Source organism: Accipiter gentilis, chromosome 9 (assembly GCF_929443795.1).
Source record: "Accipiter gentilis chromosome 9, bAccGen1.1, whole genome shotgun sequence".
In the NCBI taxonomy this organism is placed as follows: Eukaryota; Metazoa; Chordata; class Aves; order Accipitriformes; family Accipitridae; genus Astur; species Astur gentilis.
Window position 1 is genome coordinate 28,902,577 of NC_064888.1, and position 13,148 is coordinate 28,915,724.

General features: G+C 38.2%; 1 protein-coding gene across 8 annotated transcripts in view; it reads right to left on the bottom strand.

Annotated features, from left to right (window-relative positions):
- The window catches only part of BTRC (beta-transducin repeat containing E3 ubiquitin protein ligase), a 123,499-nt gene that overhangs the window by 94,416 nt on the left and 15,935 nt on the right, over positions 1–13,148 (bottom strand). For 3 of the 8 annotated variants that reach the window (XM_049809916.1, XM_049809917.1, XM_049809918.1), the window contains exons 2-3: positions 12,124–12,192; positions 739–846 (exon numbers count right to left, since the gene is read on the bottom strand). The exons of 3 other annotated variants lie outside the window; for them this stretch is intronic. In XM_049809916.1, coding sequence (XP_049665873.1) covers positions 739–846; positions 12,124–12,192 — 177 coding nt within the window. The remainder of the gene's footprint in view (positions 1–738; positions 847–12,123; positions 12,193–13,148) is intronic. 2 more of the 8 variants (XM_049809920.1, XM_049809921.1) reach the window with 2 other exon arrangements.

Here is a 13,148-nt window from a genome sequence, read left to right on the forward strand (position 1 = left end):
TAAAATCATTGCAATGATCTTGAGAGCCTTGTGTAGGTTTCTAGATGCTCACCCAACAGCTGCCTCACTCTCTACCCACAGGAAAGCATCTGCATTTTGCAAGATTCACTGGTCACCCAAAGTGCCTGAACAAACCTGTTTGGCAGAAAGCTATTTCATGACAGAGAAAAGCTTGAATCTAACAAAATCAGAGACCAAAGAAAAAAAACGTGGTTTCTTTGTTTGCCTTTTGATTGACAGCTTACTTGTACAATAATTTTCTGTGTCAAAATGTCCAGACTACTGCTAACAAACCTGAAGTAAACAAATGCTGGCATCAATTATCACTATGGCAATGAATCCACCCCCTCAGTCCTCTAAGTGGCAAACAGAAAACTTTGATAGGAGGGGAATCACTCCATGAATAGCCAGATTGGAGACTGCATGATGGATACTGTTTGCCAAATATAATCAAGTGGTATATTTTTGACACAACTGAAAGCCAATGAAAAATATGATGGTACCAAGCCAATTTAGACAAAATAATTATATTGTATTATATTGAGGTAATGGAAATGTCCCAGCACTGACCTACCCTGAATCTACACAAGATGGGTTTAAATACCAGCGATCTGAATGACATAGGAGAAGCATATAGTATGAAGGAGAATAAATGGCAGTAAAGCAAGCAGGTAAAGGAGGAGATGCACACGTACACAGACAGAGAAAAAAGGAGGAGCGGGGAGAGACAGAAAGTACCTGGAAAGCTGGGAGTGCGCCAGTCCCTGGGTTATACAGGCATCGCAGCGAGGGCATGCTGTCCGCCAGGCTGGAGCAGCCCAGCCACAGAGATCTGGGCATAGAGCACTGCAGAGAAAGGACAACTATGAGATGGGACTGTATGAAACAGGATGGCACAGATTACAGGAACTTTCAAGGCTTAGCCAAATGGCATCAACACAACTGCACCTGGCGTTAAAGACTGAGATATCTTTAAGAGAACACAAACTGCTGATGAGTCTTTTCCTTGAGAGAAGCTTTACAGATGTCATAATACCAAGAAAAAGTCACTATGGATCAAGAAAGTAAATTTTTGGTCAGTTTTCTACACCAATGTGTGAGTTTCTCCAGTAACAAAAAGCTTCTTTCCAATTAATCAGACCTTTTCTCCATACACAGCCATGCTCCAGGCACAACACAAAGCAAGTAATTTTGCAAGGGAAGCAGAAAAGGAAATGACAACTTTAAGTGTAATACTGGTAGGGAAAGAAAAGGTTTGGGTTTTGTCTGTAAAGGGGATAAAAGGAAAAACCTGCAATCCAAGGTGAATAGGAACTTGGTAACACTTTATAGGAGTTTAATGTTTCTGCTTGCCTTGTTATTCATTAAATAAAATACAATTATTATAATAAATTGATTCTGTTCCTCCAAACACAAATACAAAAAGGGAGCCAAAGCAGCCATCAAGGAAAATACTAGCCATTTTGATAGTTAAAGCCATTACCCCCTGAAATATAGAGAGTTGCTTGTTCATTTTACACCACTACTATTAAATTTGGGGATGCATTATGATAGCAATTGCTTTTACCAGCCACGGAGTTTTTGATGCCATAAGCACTACTGCATTTGCCTAATTACTGGCAAGGCAGGAAAAAACAAATATATTTTAAATGGGCAGATAGCTATGAAAACTGTAGGATGTGATAGATTAGGTGCTAGAGATTTCAAACCCTCATACTCTTATTTTTTGTAATCCTCCCTCCCCTCTTTTTTTTTTTTTTAAAGGGGGGGATGGGAGGAAATCTGAGTGGAAAGGGCAGCTGGAATGGGTATGAAATGACAGCTGCCTTTTGAGCCACCATTTCTTGCTGTTCTTAAGAAGGCTAGAAAAACTTGCACAATCTTGCACTAAATTAGTACGTAAGAGCAACATATCCCATCCTTGAATGAGCAGAAAGGTGATCACCAACATTCATAATCTGGTAGTGTGCAGACAGCCACAGAGAGATTAACCCTGTCTATCACCATGTTCTTTGCTGTACTTTGTTGCAATTTACACTGCTGTTCCAGAAATAGACTGCTGGGGAACATAACCTGTACAAATGTGCTTATTAGAAGTTTACGATACCTAAAATAAATTCCTCACCTCATTTTTGTTTTTAAAAAAAACCTCTTCACTTTACAAAGATACTGAAACTCGAGTAGTTTGTAGTACTACACATCACATGAATTTGTAGCTAATGCCCCTCCTGAAGACAAAAAAATTACAGCCATAGTATTATAACAAGCAACAAAAATCTGAGCCATACTTCCTTGTCTGCCATCCTAACCTCCCAGAAAACAAACACTCCCACACACAAAAACCTTCCAAATGCCAGCAATCTTTTCTTTGTAATGTAATACATATCACTGCAGTTATTAAAAGCTGTTGTGACAATCAGCCTTAAAAATATATATATATATATGAAGTGGACTTCTATGGTTAAGCGTTTCACCTATTTAATAATGCATTTACTTAAATCAAAGGTGTTTATTACTCTCCAAGAATGTCACAGTAACAAGGAAGATTAACTATAACATGGTACCTCTGATGATGATTACCTAGTGCATTTGCTCTGCATCAGCTGCTTACCATTACCCATCCTAGGATTCATAACATAATACAAAATAAATACAGGGCAATTTTTGGTTTTTTGCATACAGAGTTAGTGAAGTCTTGTCTCATCATTTATTCCCTTTTCTCAAGCTTTCTCATCCCTTGTGCTGGCTCAAGCTTTTGTGCTGCAATAATAAGCTCAAAGAACTGATTGCCTTTAAAATTGATTGACAAGATAAAAGAAGTTACTTTAAATATTTGTACTGACCAAAGCATGTAAAGACACAGAGGCAGGAAAAATGAGGACCATTCTGTCAGCAGAAAGGCAAGCTTATGTTGCCTCAAAGTTTATGTGAGATTATGGCTCAAGACAGAGTCACCACAAGCTGCAGGTAGGGCACGCTGTTGTGCCAGGGCACCTACAAGGTAATGAAATGTCTTCCTCTGAAATTGCCATAACAAAGGAAAACATTGGAGGTCTATTCTGCAGAACTCTCTGTACCTACAGAGGATATAACTACTCACCCATGCACTCCCGCTGCTTAGTATCATTCCAGAATTAGGAAGTATGTAGTAAAAAATTACTAACACCTTAGATGACTTCTGAATCTGCTCCAGTATATAACAAAATTTATATTACCAAAGCAGTTCTGTTATCTATCTTAAAAAATAAGTGTGAAATTGCACACAGTGTGGGAGAAAATGTCATTCCTGTACTTGCCTTTTACCTATTGAAGGAAGCAGAGACACTAAATTACTGTTGGTGACTGAAAGAGGCTTATTCACAAGCATGAACAAAAGGCCCCAGGTGCTTCAATAGAAACAGCTTGTGTGTAAATCAGATGAGTGACCCAACAGAACAACTTCATTTACAGCCTGATCTCTGAAAAATCTGAACAGCCTCTATCCCCTTCCACTGAGCAAACCACGTGTCAAACACTCACTTTTGTACTGTCAGCTCCACAAACAAGGGACTGGCCTCAACGTTCACTACTTGAAAGCTGACTGACAAAATCCTCTCCTGAACTTAAGTCAATCTACATTGATTCTTCAAAACAAAGATACAGAGGCACAGCATCTGGACTGCAGCCAAATGGGAATGCTGATATTGCTTGCTAAGTACTGGTCCAGAATGCAGCAGTCTCTCTACCTTCCTGACTCCTGATTGCATTAATACTTCGGATGTCTGCACAACTTTTGGACCCAGAGATGAAAGCTTAAAAGCTAAGCATCTTTAATACACATTGAGTGGCATAAGATAGGGATTTATTTGACAAAAGACACTTTTTTTTTTCCCCAACTGATTTTTAAGTCCTACTCCCTGAACTCTGAAATATATTTTCCCACTAAAGAAATACAGGGAATACAGTTTCAAACAAGACCTGTAACCTCCTTCTAACAGAGGCTCATACCAGCTGCTCCGCTGGTGATTAAAATGGGCTTGCCTTTGAATTAAAATAAGCTAGAAGCATTCACAGTCACTGGCTGAGCTGAGTGGGCAGTAAGGGAAGCCGTATTGTAACCTATTCAATTACTCTTGCAACTATACTGCAAGAACATTTTTTACTACATCAGATGTTCTGCCTCTAATAGACTACCCTCTCTTCCAATCATTTGATGTCCTAAAGACAAATCTCAATACACACTCAAAGGCTAAATTTTTGCCAGTGCTAAAAATTGGTTATTTACTTTATTTGCTATTGCATTACAAGATTATACATTACTATTTCAGACTGTTGGGGTTTTTCGGTTTGGTTTGGGTTTTTTTATCAAATTTGTTCTCTTCTAGTCCTTCAGCAAATACAATATACTAGGGGTAACTAACACAGTTTTAGTAAATTGTGTTACAGGTCAGAAATACATCACCTTGTCCTGTAAAACTAAGTGGCTCCACATGGGGAAAGCACAAAAGTTCTTGGACTACTACAATTTACAACTATAGTGCACAGGTGTGAAAACACAAACTTACTGTACTGAACTCACTGTAAAACAAGAGCCACAAAAAAAACAATCAAACAATAGTTTAAGAATATTTTCTTTATAAATACTTAGATAAATTAATTAGCCAGTAGTACAGAATTACTGTCTTTAACTGTGGTGCATTTTAACATAATAAAGTGTAACAACCTATTATCCCTGTCTGAACCCTGCACTCAACTTTATGATAACCTGCATGCCTAAAACGCCTTTGATTTACAGGCAATCTAACATATTTTTGCACATCGTCACAAGTTAGTGGCAAAACCAAAAAGGAAACTCAATTTTCTTCCAAGGGCTGGTTTTTGGTCATCTGTACATAATACTAATTTCACCTGCTAACCATACCCATTTCAATCATTTCTTAGTTCAGAATTATTTCCCTCCTAGTACAGTGTCCAGTGCTTTATGCAGTTGAACTCTAAAGATAAACCAGTAACAATTTCTACTTCTCTTGGGAGATGGGAATTAAGATCCTGTTCACCCAATATTTTCATTAAGGAGCATAAATACAGTATGACACATGCTGACAAGAGATGAAGAGTTTAAAAACGGAGAGAAATGAGGCTTTTTCTGGTTGCTCCAGCTGATCATAAGCCAGGGAACTGGATAAGGTTGTACAAAGAAAAACAGAAACACAAGCTGTAACTATTATAAAAACCAGGATAAGAGGGGAAAAGAAGTGCTAGAAATTCTACTACGCAAACTGGAGCAGATAGAACATAAGGGATGCTCTGAAGAGTATTTATATACACCAGACCTGAGCTTAATATGAGGAGACAGATCTTTCCCCACATCTTTTTTTCACCACATTAGAAAGCAGATATGAGATGCCTGGCAAGTACAATTCTCCCTGAAAGTCTCTTTCGCAGTACTGTTCCCTGCATGCTCTCTAAAAATCTAATTCTCAGGAAATGTGCCTTTGAAATTTTGATCCTTTACGATGCTTTATCAAACACATGTTCAGATGTTACTAGGATTCCTAATATTCACAAATATTTTTATATTATAACACAACAAATGGGAGAACAAACACTAATACTTTTCACTCCCACTCAGTTCCTCTTACACTTTTATTGGCCACATATTTAACTAAGACAAGGCCAAAAATATAACACGCATCACTTTCACATTGTGTCCAATGTGCATTATTCCTGTCACCACAGAATGCAATACATTGTATGAAACTTATCAGATAAGGCAGCTGCTATTTACATTACAAATGTTGGTCTCATTAAACTTAATAACAATTGCAGAAACTTACTTCTGGCTAAAAAGTGATTTGGCATTCCTTTTTTTGGTCCACTTTTCATCCTTTCAACCTCTCACACATAAAAATGAAAAAGTATCTCTTATTTTTCCCTCTACCGTTCAGAGAGGTGTTCTCTGACTAAATATATATGATATAGGGATAAAAAAAGAAAATAAATTCCCAGTGCACCTGCTGTACTTTCACAATTAAAAAAACTGCCATATATATTTCATTTTTTAGCTTGGGTAGCACTTGATCATATAGGCTTCTTATCTGAGAAAGATACATATGATACAACTTCAAAAAACCTGCAAAAATTAAATGAGCATATTCTATTTTAGTAGGTTTTTGTGGGGCTTTGGTTTTTTCTCTTCTTCCACCCCCTATCCCAACAGTGGATACAAGGCATACTAAATACATAATTACATGAGAGAGCCACCCAGCTTTCAAAGGAGCCATTCCAGTGAATTGTGTAAATAATACGCCTTTAAAAACCCTAACATATGAATACAGATTTACCAGTTATGGAGCAGTTATATACCTGAGAGACAAGAATACCCATTTTAAAAAAACACCCTGCCTAATTATGAACTTACCAAAGAGACTAGCATGGCTCAGAGCAAATTAATACTTTTATAACTTCCTCCAAAAGTTTTTTGTCTTGTTTTCAAATGAAAACAAGAAAAAATGTTAAAAGCTGTAAGTCTTAATTAAGCCAAAAACAATGGCCCAAACCCATAGAGTTAAAATTTACACCTTCTTAGACCCCAGATCGCTATTCCCTGCACTTAAGACAATTCTGACTTTGTCACTGGCAGTTTTTCTTGAAAATCTTTCCGTGGTAAGAAAATGAATTTATAAAATAAAGAGGCAACTACAGTACTTCTCACAGAGTGACCATGAGAAGGATCTCCCAGGGTTCAACTAGCCCACAAACTGTCAGCTCTTCTAGTTGGCACATATTGCACCAGAATTGTGAAGGGCAACCCATAGCTGCTGTCATAACCAGTGCTTTTCACAATTTCTCAGCCTCTACTACATTCAGACATTTTGGTCTCATTTCCACAAGCATGTATGGGGACGATTAAAAGTGGTTTGTGCTCCTATTTTGGTATAAGAAAAGTAATTGAGCTATCTTATTGAAGACCCTTGAAGCATTTTCACGAACTCCAAATCAAGCAACCCAATACCTTACTTAGGGAAAGCTGAGAATATTCCCAGGGCAACTGTAGGATCTGTCTTCAAAACAATTAGGTATCACAAATCAGAGGCTGAAACATGGTACCAGGGTTCAATTACAACACTCTTCCTAGATTCCAAACACAGGAAATACTGGACTTCTTACCCCGGTACACATCACTGACTTCAGTGAAGCGGTTTTCCCCTTCATTCTATGTCTCTTGGGGTTACTACATTCTGCAAGCTTTGCTGTGCACATACAGCTCAAACTGCTTCCTTCAGCCTCCCACTTTTCATGTAATTATTCAGTAAATTTTCCTTAACATACATATTATGCAAACTCTTCTCTAATCTTCTGGCAACTCCCTTGCTTACAGTAACTTTTTACAAGAGATTCCAGTCCACTAACTACTCTTAAATATCAAAGATAAGGGACATAGAAAAGGGTTTACATATTCAGATTATCCAAGTAATTTCTTACCTGAGTGGGATCTGGGAGGATCAGATCAAAGCTTTTAGGTAAATATTTGTGAAGAAATGTTTTCCCCAGTGAGTGGTTACTGGATTCCAGATTGACAGAAATTACACACCCCAGAAAGGGGCCAGCTTCCCATCTACAAGGTGTACGAGATCCTCAATTGCCAAGCTCTTGAGGGAACTTGTGTAGATCATATCTGAACTAGACAATACTAATGTTTTCATAATTACAGCTCTTTAATCCATGAAGCTGATATATCTAAACCAGTGCACCTGCAGAGCTTTAAGATTCAGATACCATAACCTTCCTTAAGGAGTATAACATGCAGAGACTTGTGTGTGCTGCTTTAAGCAACACCAAAGATGGTGTTAAAAGCAAGCCCTACCCAAACTTAGTAAAAGCAATCTCACCAAGGTCTAAAGCATGAAACTATCTGAAGGCTTAAAATGGAGATCTTACAAGACCAAGAGCATTAGACTCTTTCATAAGCAAGAAAACATAGTTGCTATTAAGCTCCATCATACCCAAATCCTGATTTTGCAGCAATTCCAAAAAATTAAAATCTTACTATGCCGTAAGACAAAAATCTAATTCTTTGACACAGGCTTTCTGCATGAATTTGGGCAGAGTAACACAGCATCTCAGTTCCACATCCACACAGCAAGAACAACTGAACTACCCTGCCTGAGAGGGGTGTCAGAGACCAAGTGTGTCCTTAATTATGAAGCTCTACCACATAAACACCGAAAACTAAAACAACAGAGAGCCAAGCAGAGAACGGTGAATCATCACCTTTATAATAAAAGGCAGAAAGAGCAGTATACCAACTGCCTAACCATCACTTAACCTGAACAACTATGAGGCTTTAAAAAAAAAAAAAAAACAAACACAACCCTACTCTAAGAAATGGCTTGAAACCTCTTCAGCTTGGGACACTTCTAGAACTTCAGTCTGGATTTCCATCACACAAACTGCAGAGAACAAACCTACATTGGTAGAAAGACAAAATGGAGGTTTCATTAGATTTTCCCTCATCTCTAGTTTTATTTAATTCCATAAAATCTCTCAGGATTATTATGTTATGCATCTACCACACAAAAGTGTTTCAAGGATAACTGATATGTCTGCACAGCCCTTTGCATTCTCAAAGTCCTATATGAGTGTCAAGTATTAATAATGGACTGCAGAAAGAAAGCTTCTTTCTACTTTCCACTCAAGGAACTAGTATCTGAATTTTGAAAAGTATATGGATCCACTGAAGATAGAATCCATGTTTTAGAAGTTAAGAAGGAGATGCTAAATGACAAAATTAAAAAACCAAAATATTTCCAGAATCATTGCATTTTTCTCATAGGGAAGTGCAATTCTAGTGGAAGAATCTTGTTTTCACCACAGTCCTGGTTTTTACACTCTCTTTTCCAGCTGACTTGACTGAAGTGCAGACCATTAATATCTGAAGTGCCTTGTTTTGATTATACTGGCCTTTGCTGAAATCTAGTTAAGGTAGCACCAAGAATTTCCAGCATAAAACACATTTACAGGTTTATAACTTGGCTCTAAAAATTCTACTCCAAAAGACAGTGGGAGGCAGAAAGGCTCAGATGAGTGCATTATACTACATATACTATGTGATGCATACTTGCTCACAATGGTATGCAAAGGGGAGGGATTAAATTTAACTCTGAATTACCATGTTTCACAAAACACCTAAAATTATACTTTTAACTTCCCTATTCATGTAATCAAAATAATGTTTTGTAAGTGTTTCAGCTAATTAAGAGCTTAATTTGCCCAATTTCACAGTTTGGCTTATATCATAGAAGGTGTCAATATAATACAGGAATTGGAATGTCATGTCTATTGATCATATTCATACACAAACATTCCCCTCCCTCCTCCCCTCAGAAGTCAATTGCAGCTTGTCTTCAAAGGGTCAACATCTAGGTCATGGTATGTTACAGACTGCTAGCAGCACAACTCTGCCATTCAAAGAAAGGCTTAAATGAAGATCAAGGCTGAATAAATTAACTGTAGGTGTTTGCCTTTTTGTAAAAGATAAACTCACAGGAAACAGCTATAGTAATGAGAGCTCTGCAGGTTACTTAAAATGCTATTCTTAAAGCAACATGTATTTCTGGCCACTGGTATTGTATTTCCTCTAGCCCACATAGGAAGAGAATACAGCTTTCCACCACAGCACAGCAACATTAAATATAAAAACCTGGCATTAAAGGGCAGAGGGTAATGGCATCAGTGTGGGCGACCCATGCTCAGGTAGTGTTCAACTATTATCTCCAGTTTAAGTAGCCTGGAAATATGCAAATCCAGCCAGCACTGGTTTTAGATAAAATTGTCAGTTTTATGGATATTTATAGTTTGTGTCCAGTCTTGCAGAACTCCATCTTCCTCCACCTCATCTGTAATATAACCTGCTTTTAGCCCACATTAATACAATGTGTTACTGGGATACTTCTCACATTCTGTATAAGCCAGGTAGCAGATCAATACTCAGCTATGCTGAAGTGGGGGGGGGGGGGGGGGGGAAATCATTACATTAGGATCCTGTTAAAAACACAGATACCAGGAGGACAAATGTGATGCACAGATACCATTCCATCCAGATGCATATGTAGGTTACTGCTTTGAAATACATAACAAGTGGCTTTCTTTCCAACATATGGTTTTAGAGAGTCCTACAGGTAGGACCTTTGGTATATATCCTACCAGTCTCGCCTCAAAAAAATTTAACCTCTCTGCTTCTCACAAGACCTCTTTCTTTTGATCAAAAGTTTCCACCCTTTGTATCAACTCCCTTACCCATATACTTCCTGTGGTGAAATCACAGCACTGAAACTGGAATAGCAATGCTATTTCCATGACAGCATCTGCTAATGACACAAGCTCAGGTTTATAACTTTTCCTTGGATGAAGGAGAAATTAAAAGATAAAGACTTTAGAATCAGGAACAGTAAACTAAAACTCAAAAGGAAAGTAGCCACATGGAAAAATATTTTTTAAAAAGTCTAAGTTCTTATATTATTTGCGGTTGCCTAATGTGAAAGTCTCCTTGGAAAATTTACTAACTGAGCATTTTGGGTTTTTTTTCCCCCTCAGCACTTTTCAGAGTCAAAAAAGAATATACCTTACCTGCATGAGAGCATTGGTAATACTACATAGCAATAACAGATGCAGGTCTGTTTGCCTCAGAAGTAAAAGAAAAACAGAACAGCCACACAATCCTCTTCCTATTGTTCTCCCAAACTACCATGTAAGAAACAGAAACTGATGCCATGCCCCATAGGTCAACAAACTTGAGCACTGTGAGACAATAATTGCAGAGTTGAGATTCCTCTGAGACACCTTGCCTCCAGCTCAGCAAAGTTTAAATCAAGAAAACATCAGCTTCAATGTCCCAACTGACCTTCACTAGTGTGGACCTGGAAAGGGAGAAAAATGGTCTCTGGGAGAGAAGCTCCAAAGCACGCTTCAGCTTTGCAACACATCACTCATCCAAAGAAATGTCTTGCAAATATAATAAAGGACTCAATGCCCACCTTTTTACAGGTGTTCAAGCTCTTCTCAGTTTCACAAAGTCAATGTTAGTTGACAGCAGTAAGCAACTTGCACAAAGAAGTTACTACTTACTACTTACAAGATACTGAGACAAGACTGGAGACAATCAAAGCCACCCTGTTAGCACCTGCAATGAAACTCTTGTGTTTTAAGGGAGTTTGCTGCTGTAGTTTTCATTCTCTCCCACTCTGCTCAAGTGACTTGGCTCTTTCTTTTGGGCTCACAGTACCACAGATCCCTTCACCACCACGTTTCATCATTTCACAACTCCAGTTGCCACGACAACAGGATGCAGCTTATCTGTGCTGTTTTCATATTTCCAGGTTTTGTTGCCATAACAACACAATCATTCTGGCTTTCTACAAAACCAGCAACTTTAAGCCACGTATTCTCAAGGACGCAGGATTCATCATACATGTATCTTCATGAAAGAAGAGATTTGTACAAGCAATTTGTAAATTAAGCTATTTTTTCTGAAGGGGGATTTTTCACTCACAAAAGTGAAAAGCTGACAGCAATTGCTAGAGGCAGACTGCTGAGACATCTAAAGCCTGGCCTTTAATAATAGCCAGAGTAATATAGCACTAGGCCACTTCTGAGTAGGGACTCCCCACAGTGTCAGATTGTGTCAAACTGCACAATTGTTATGTGATGTGAGTAAGTGTCCATACTTGTTTTACCCAGGCAGATCTGAATTAGACGCTAGATGCAATTCTCCTGAGTTTTAACCCAGTGGCCTCCCCATTATTACCAGCACCACCACCATGCAGCTTTGTGTTTGAAGGTCCATTTTAATTCTGTAATTCAAGCTGTTGTTGCAGATTTCTTTTCAGACTCTGACCCTTTTCGCTTTCAGGTGACTGCATTTTGAACTTTTATTTACAGGAAGTACACATTCATAAGACTGGTGAGAAAATGTTATACAAACACAGCATGCATAAACACAAAACAGTGATGGCTATGAGGGGTATCAACTAACATGGCACCATAACTTCATTACACCCTCATTTATGTACTTCACTAATGAGACAAGCACAGGTGTCCAACACAGTCCCTCACATGAGATGAATAACAATAATACAGTCCAACCTGCTTTAGCCATGCTTGGTATCCAGAAGATATAAGTTGGAATCCATCTTTTGGCATGTGTATTCGGGGCTAGGAGAGAATAGACATAAAAAGAGAGACCTCCTTTTACACTGGGACCTAGCTAACCTAAGTCTAAATTCTGGAGCATTTTAAACAATGAAGATTTTTTTATGCCACGTATGAAGGTTTAGTCCCCAGAATAGTTCATGTTTACTCAAGAACTCGGGTCCTTTAAGAACACTTTTCTAATAAAAACACCATCATTTTTACAATTTCCACCATTTTACATTTCAACTCAGTATATACAGGTATTTCTTTAAAATTTCCACACAAATGCACTTGGATAAGCACAGCCTCAGTGGTGGGTACAGTAGCAGAGACTAATGGTCATTAATGCTTTTGCCACTACATAAAGCTAAATGGTGTCAAAACAGCAGTAGTCAAGCTATGAGAGTGTTTTTACAGTCACCATCCTCAACACAGTCAGACCACACATTGGACAACATGAAAAGATTAAGGAAAATGCCTGAAAAGGTGCAGCCTTAATAGTGGGGTAACAGGAAACTATACTCACACACAGCCATAAATTATGCCTCAAACTGACAGACAAATATAATCTCCTCCTCATTTATTGTTTTCATGCTTTATTAGATTGAGGAAAAGGCAAGACATCCAATTGCTCTGGAAGCACAAAACATATATAGCATAACTCACAGCTAGAAAATAAAAGTATGCAACAAAAAAATGAAACACTGCCTGCCATGACATTCATTTGCAGTTCAAAGATATTCTCACAATCAAGTGGATTCAACTGTTCCCAGTCCCTCCCAAAAAAAGGAGATGCTTAGAAATTAAAATCACATCTAAGCAACAGGACCAGACAGGACATCCTCAGATACCAAGTCCAGAGATCTTTCTTACTCCTGGAAAGTACTTCACAATCTCTTTCTTAATTCACTGTACTTCCCCTCCAAACCAGCAAACATGTGTCCCTACCACTCATTCTGGAAGGCTAGAAAAATCTT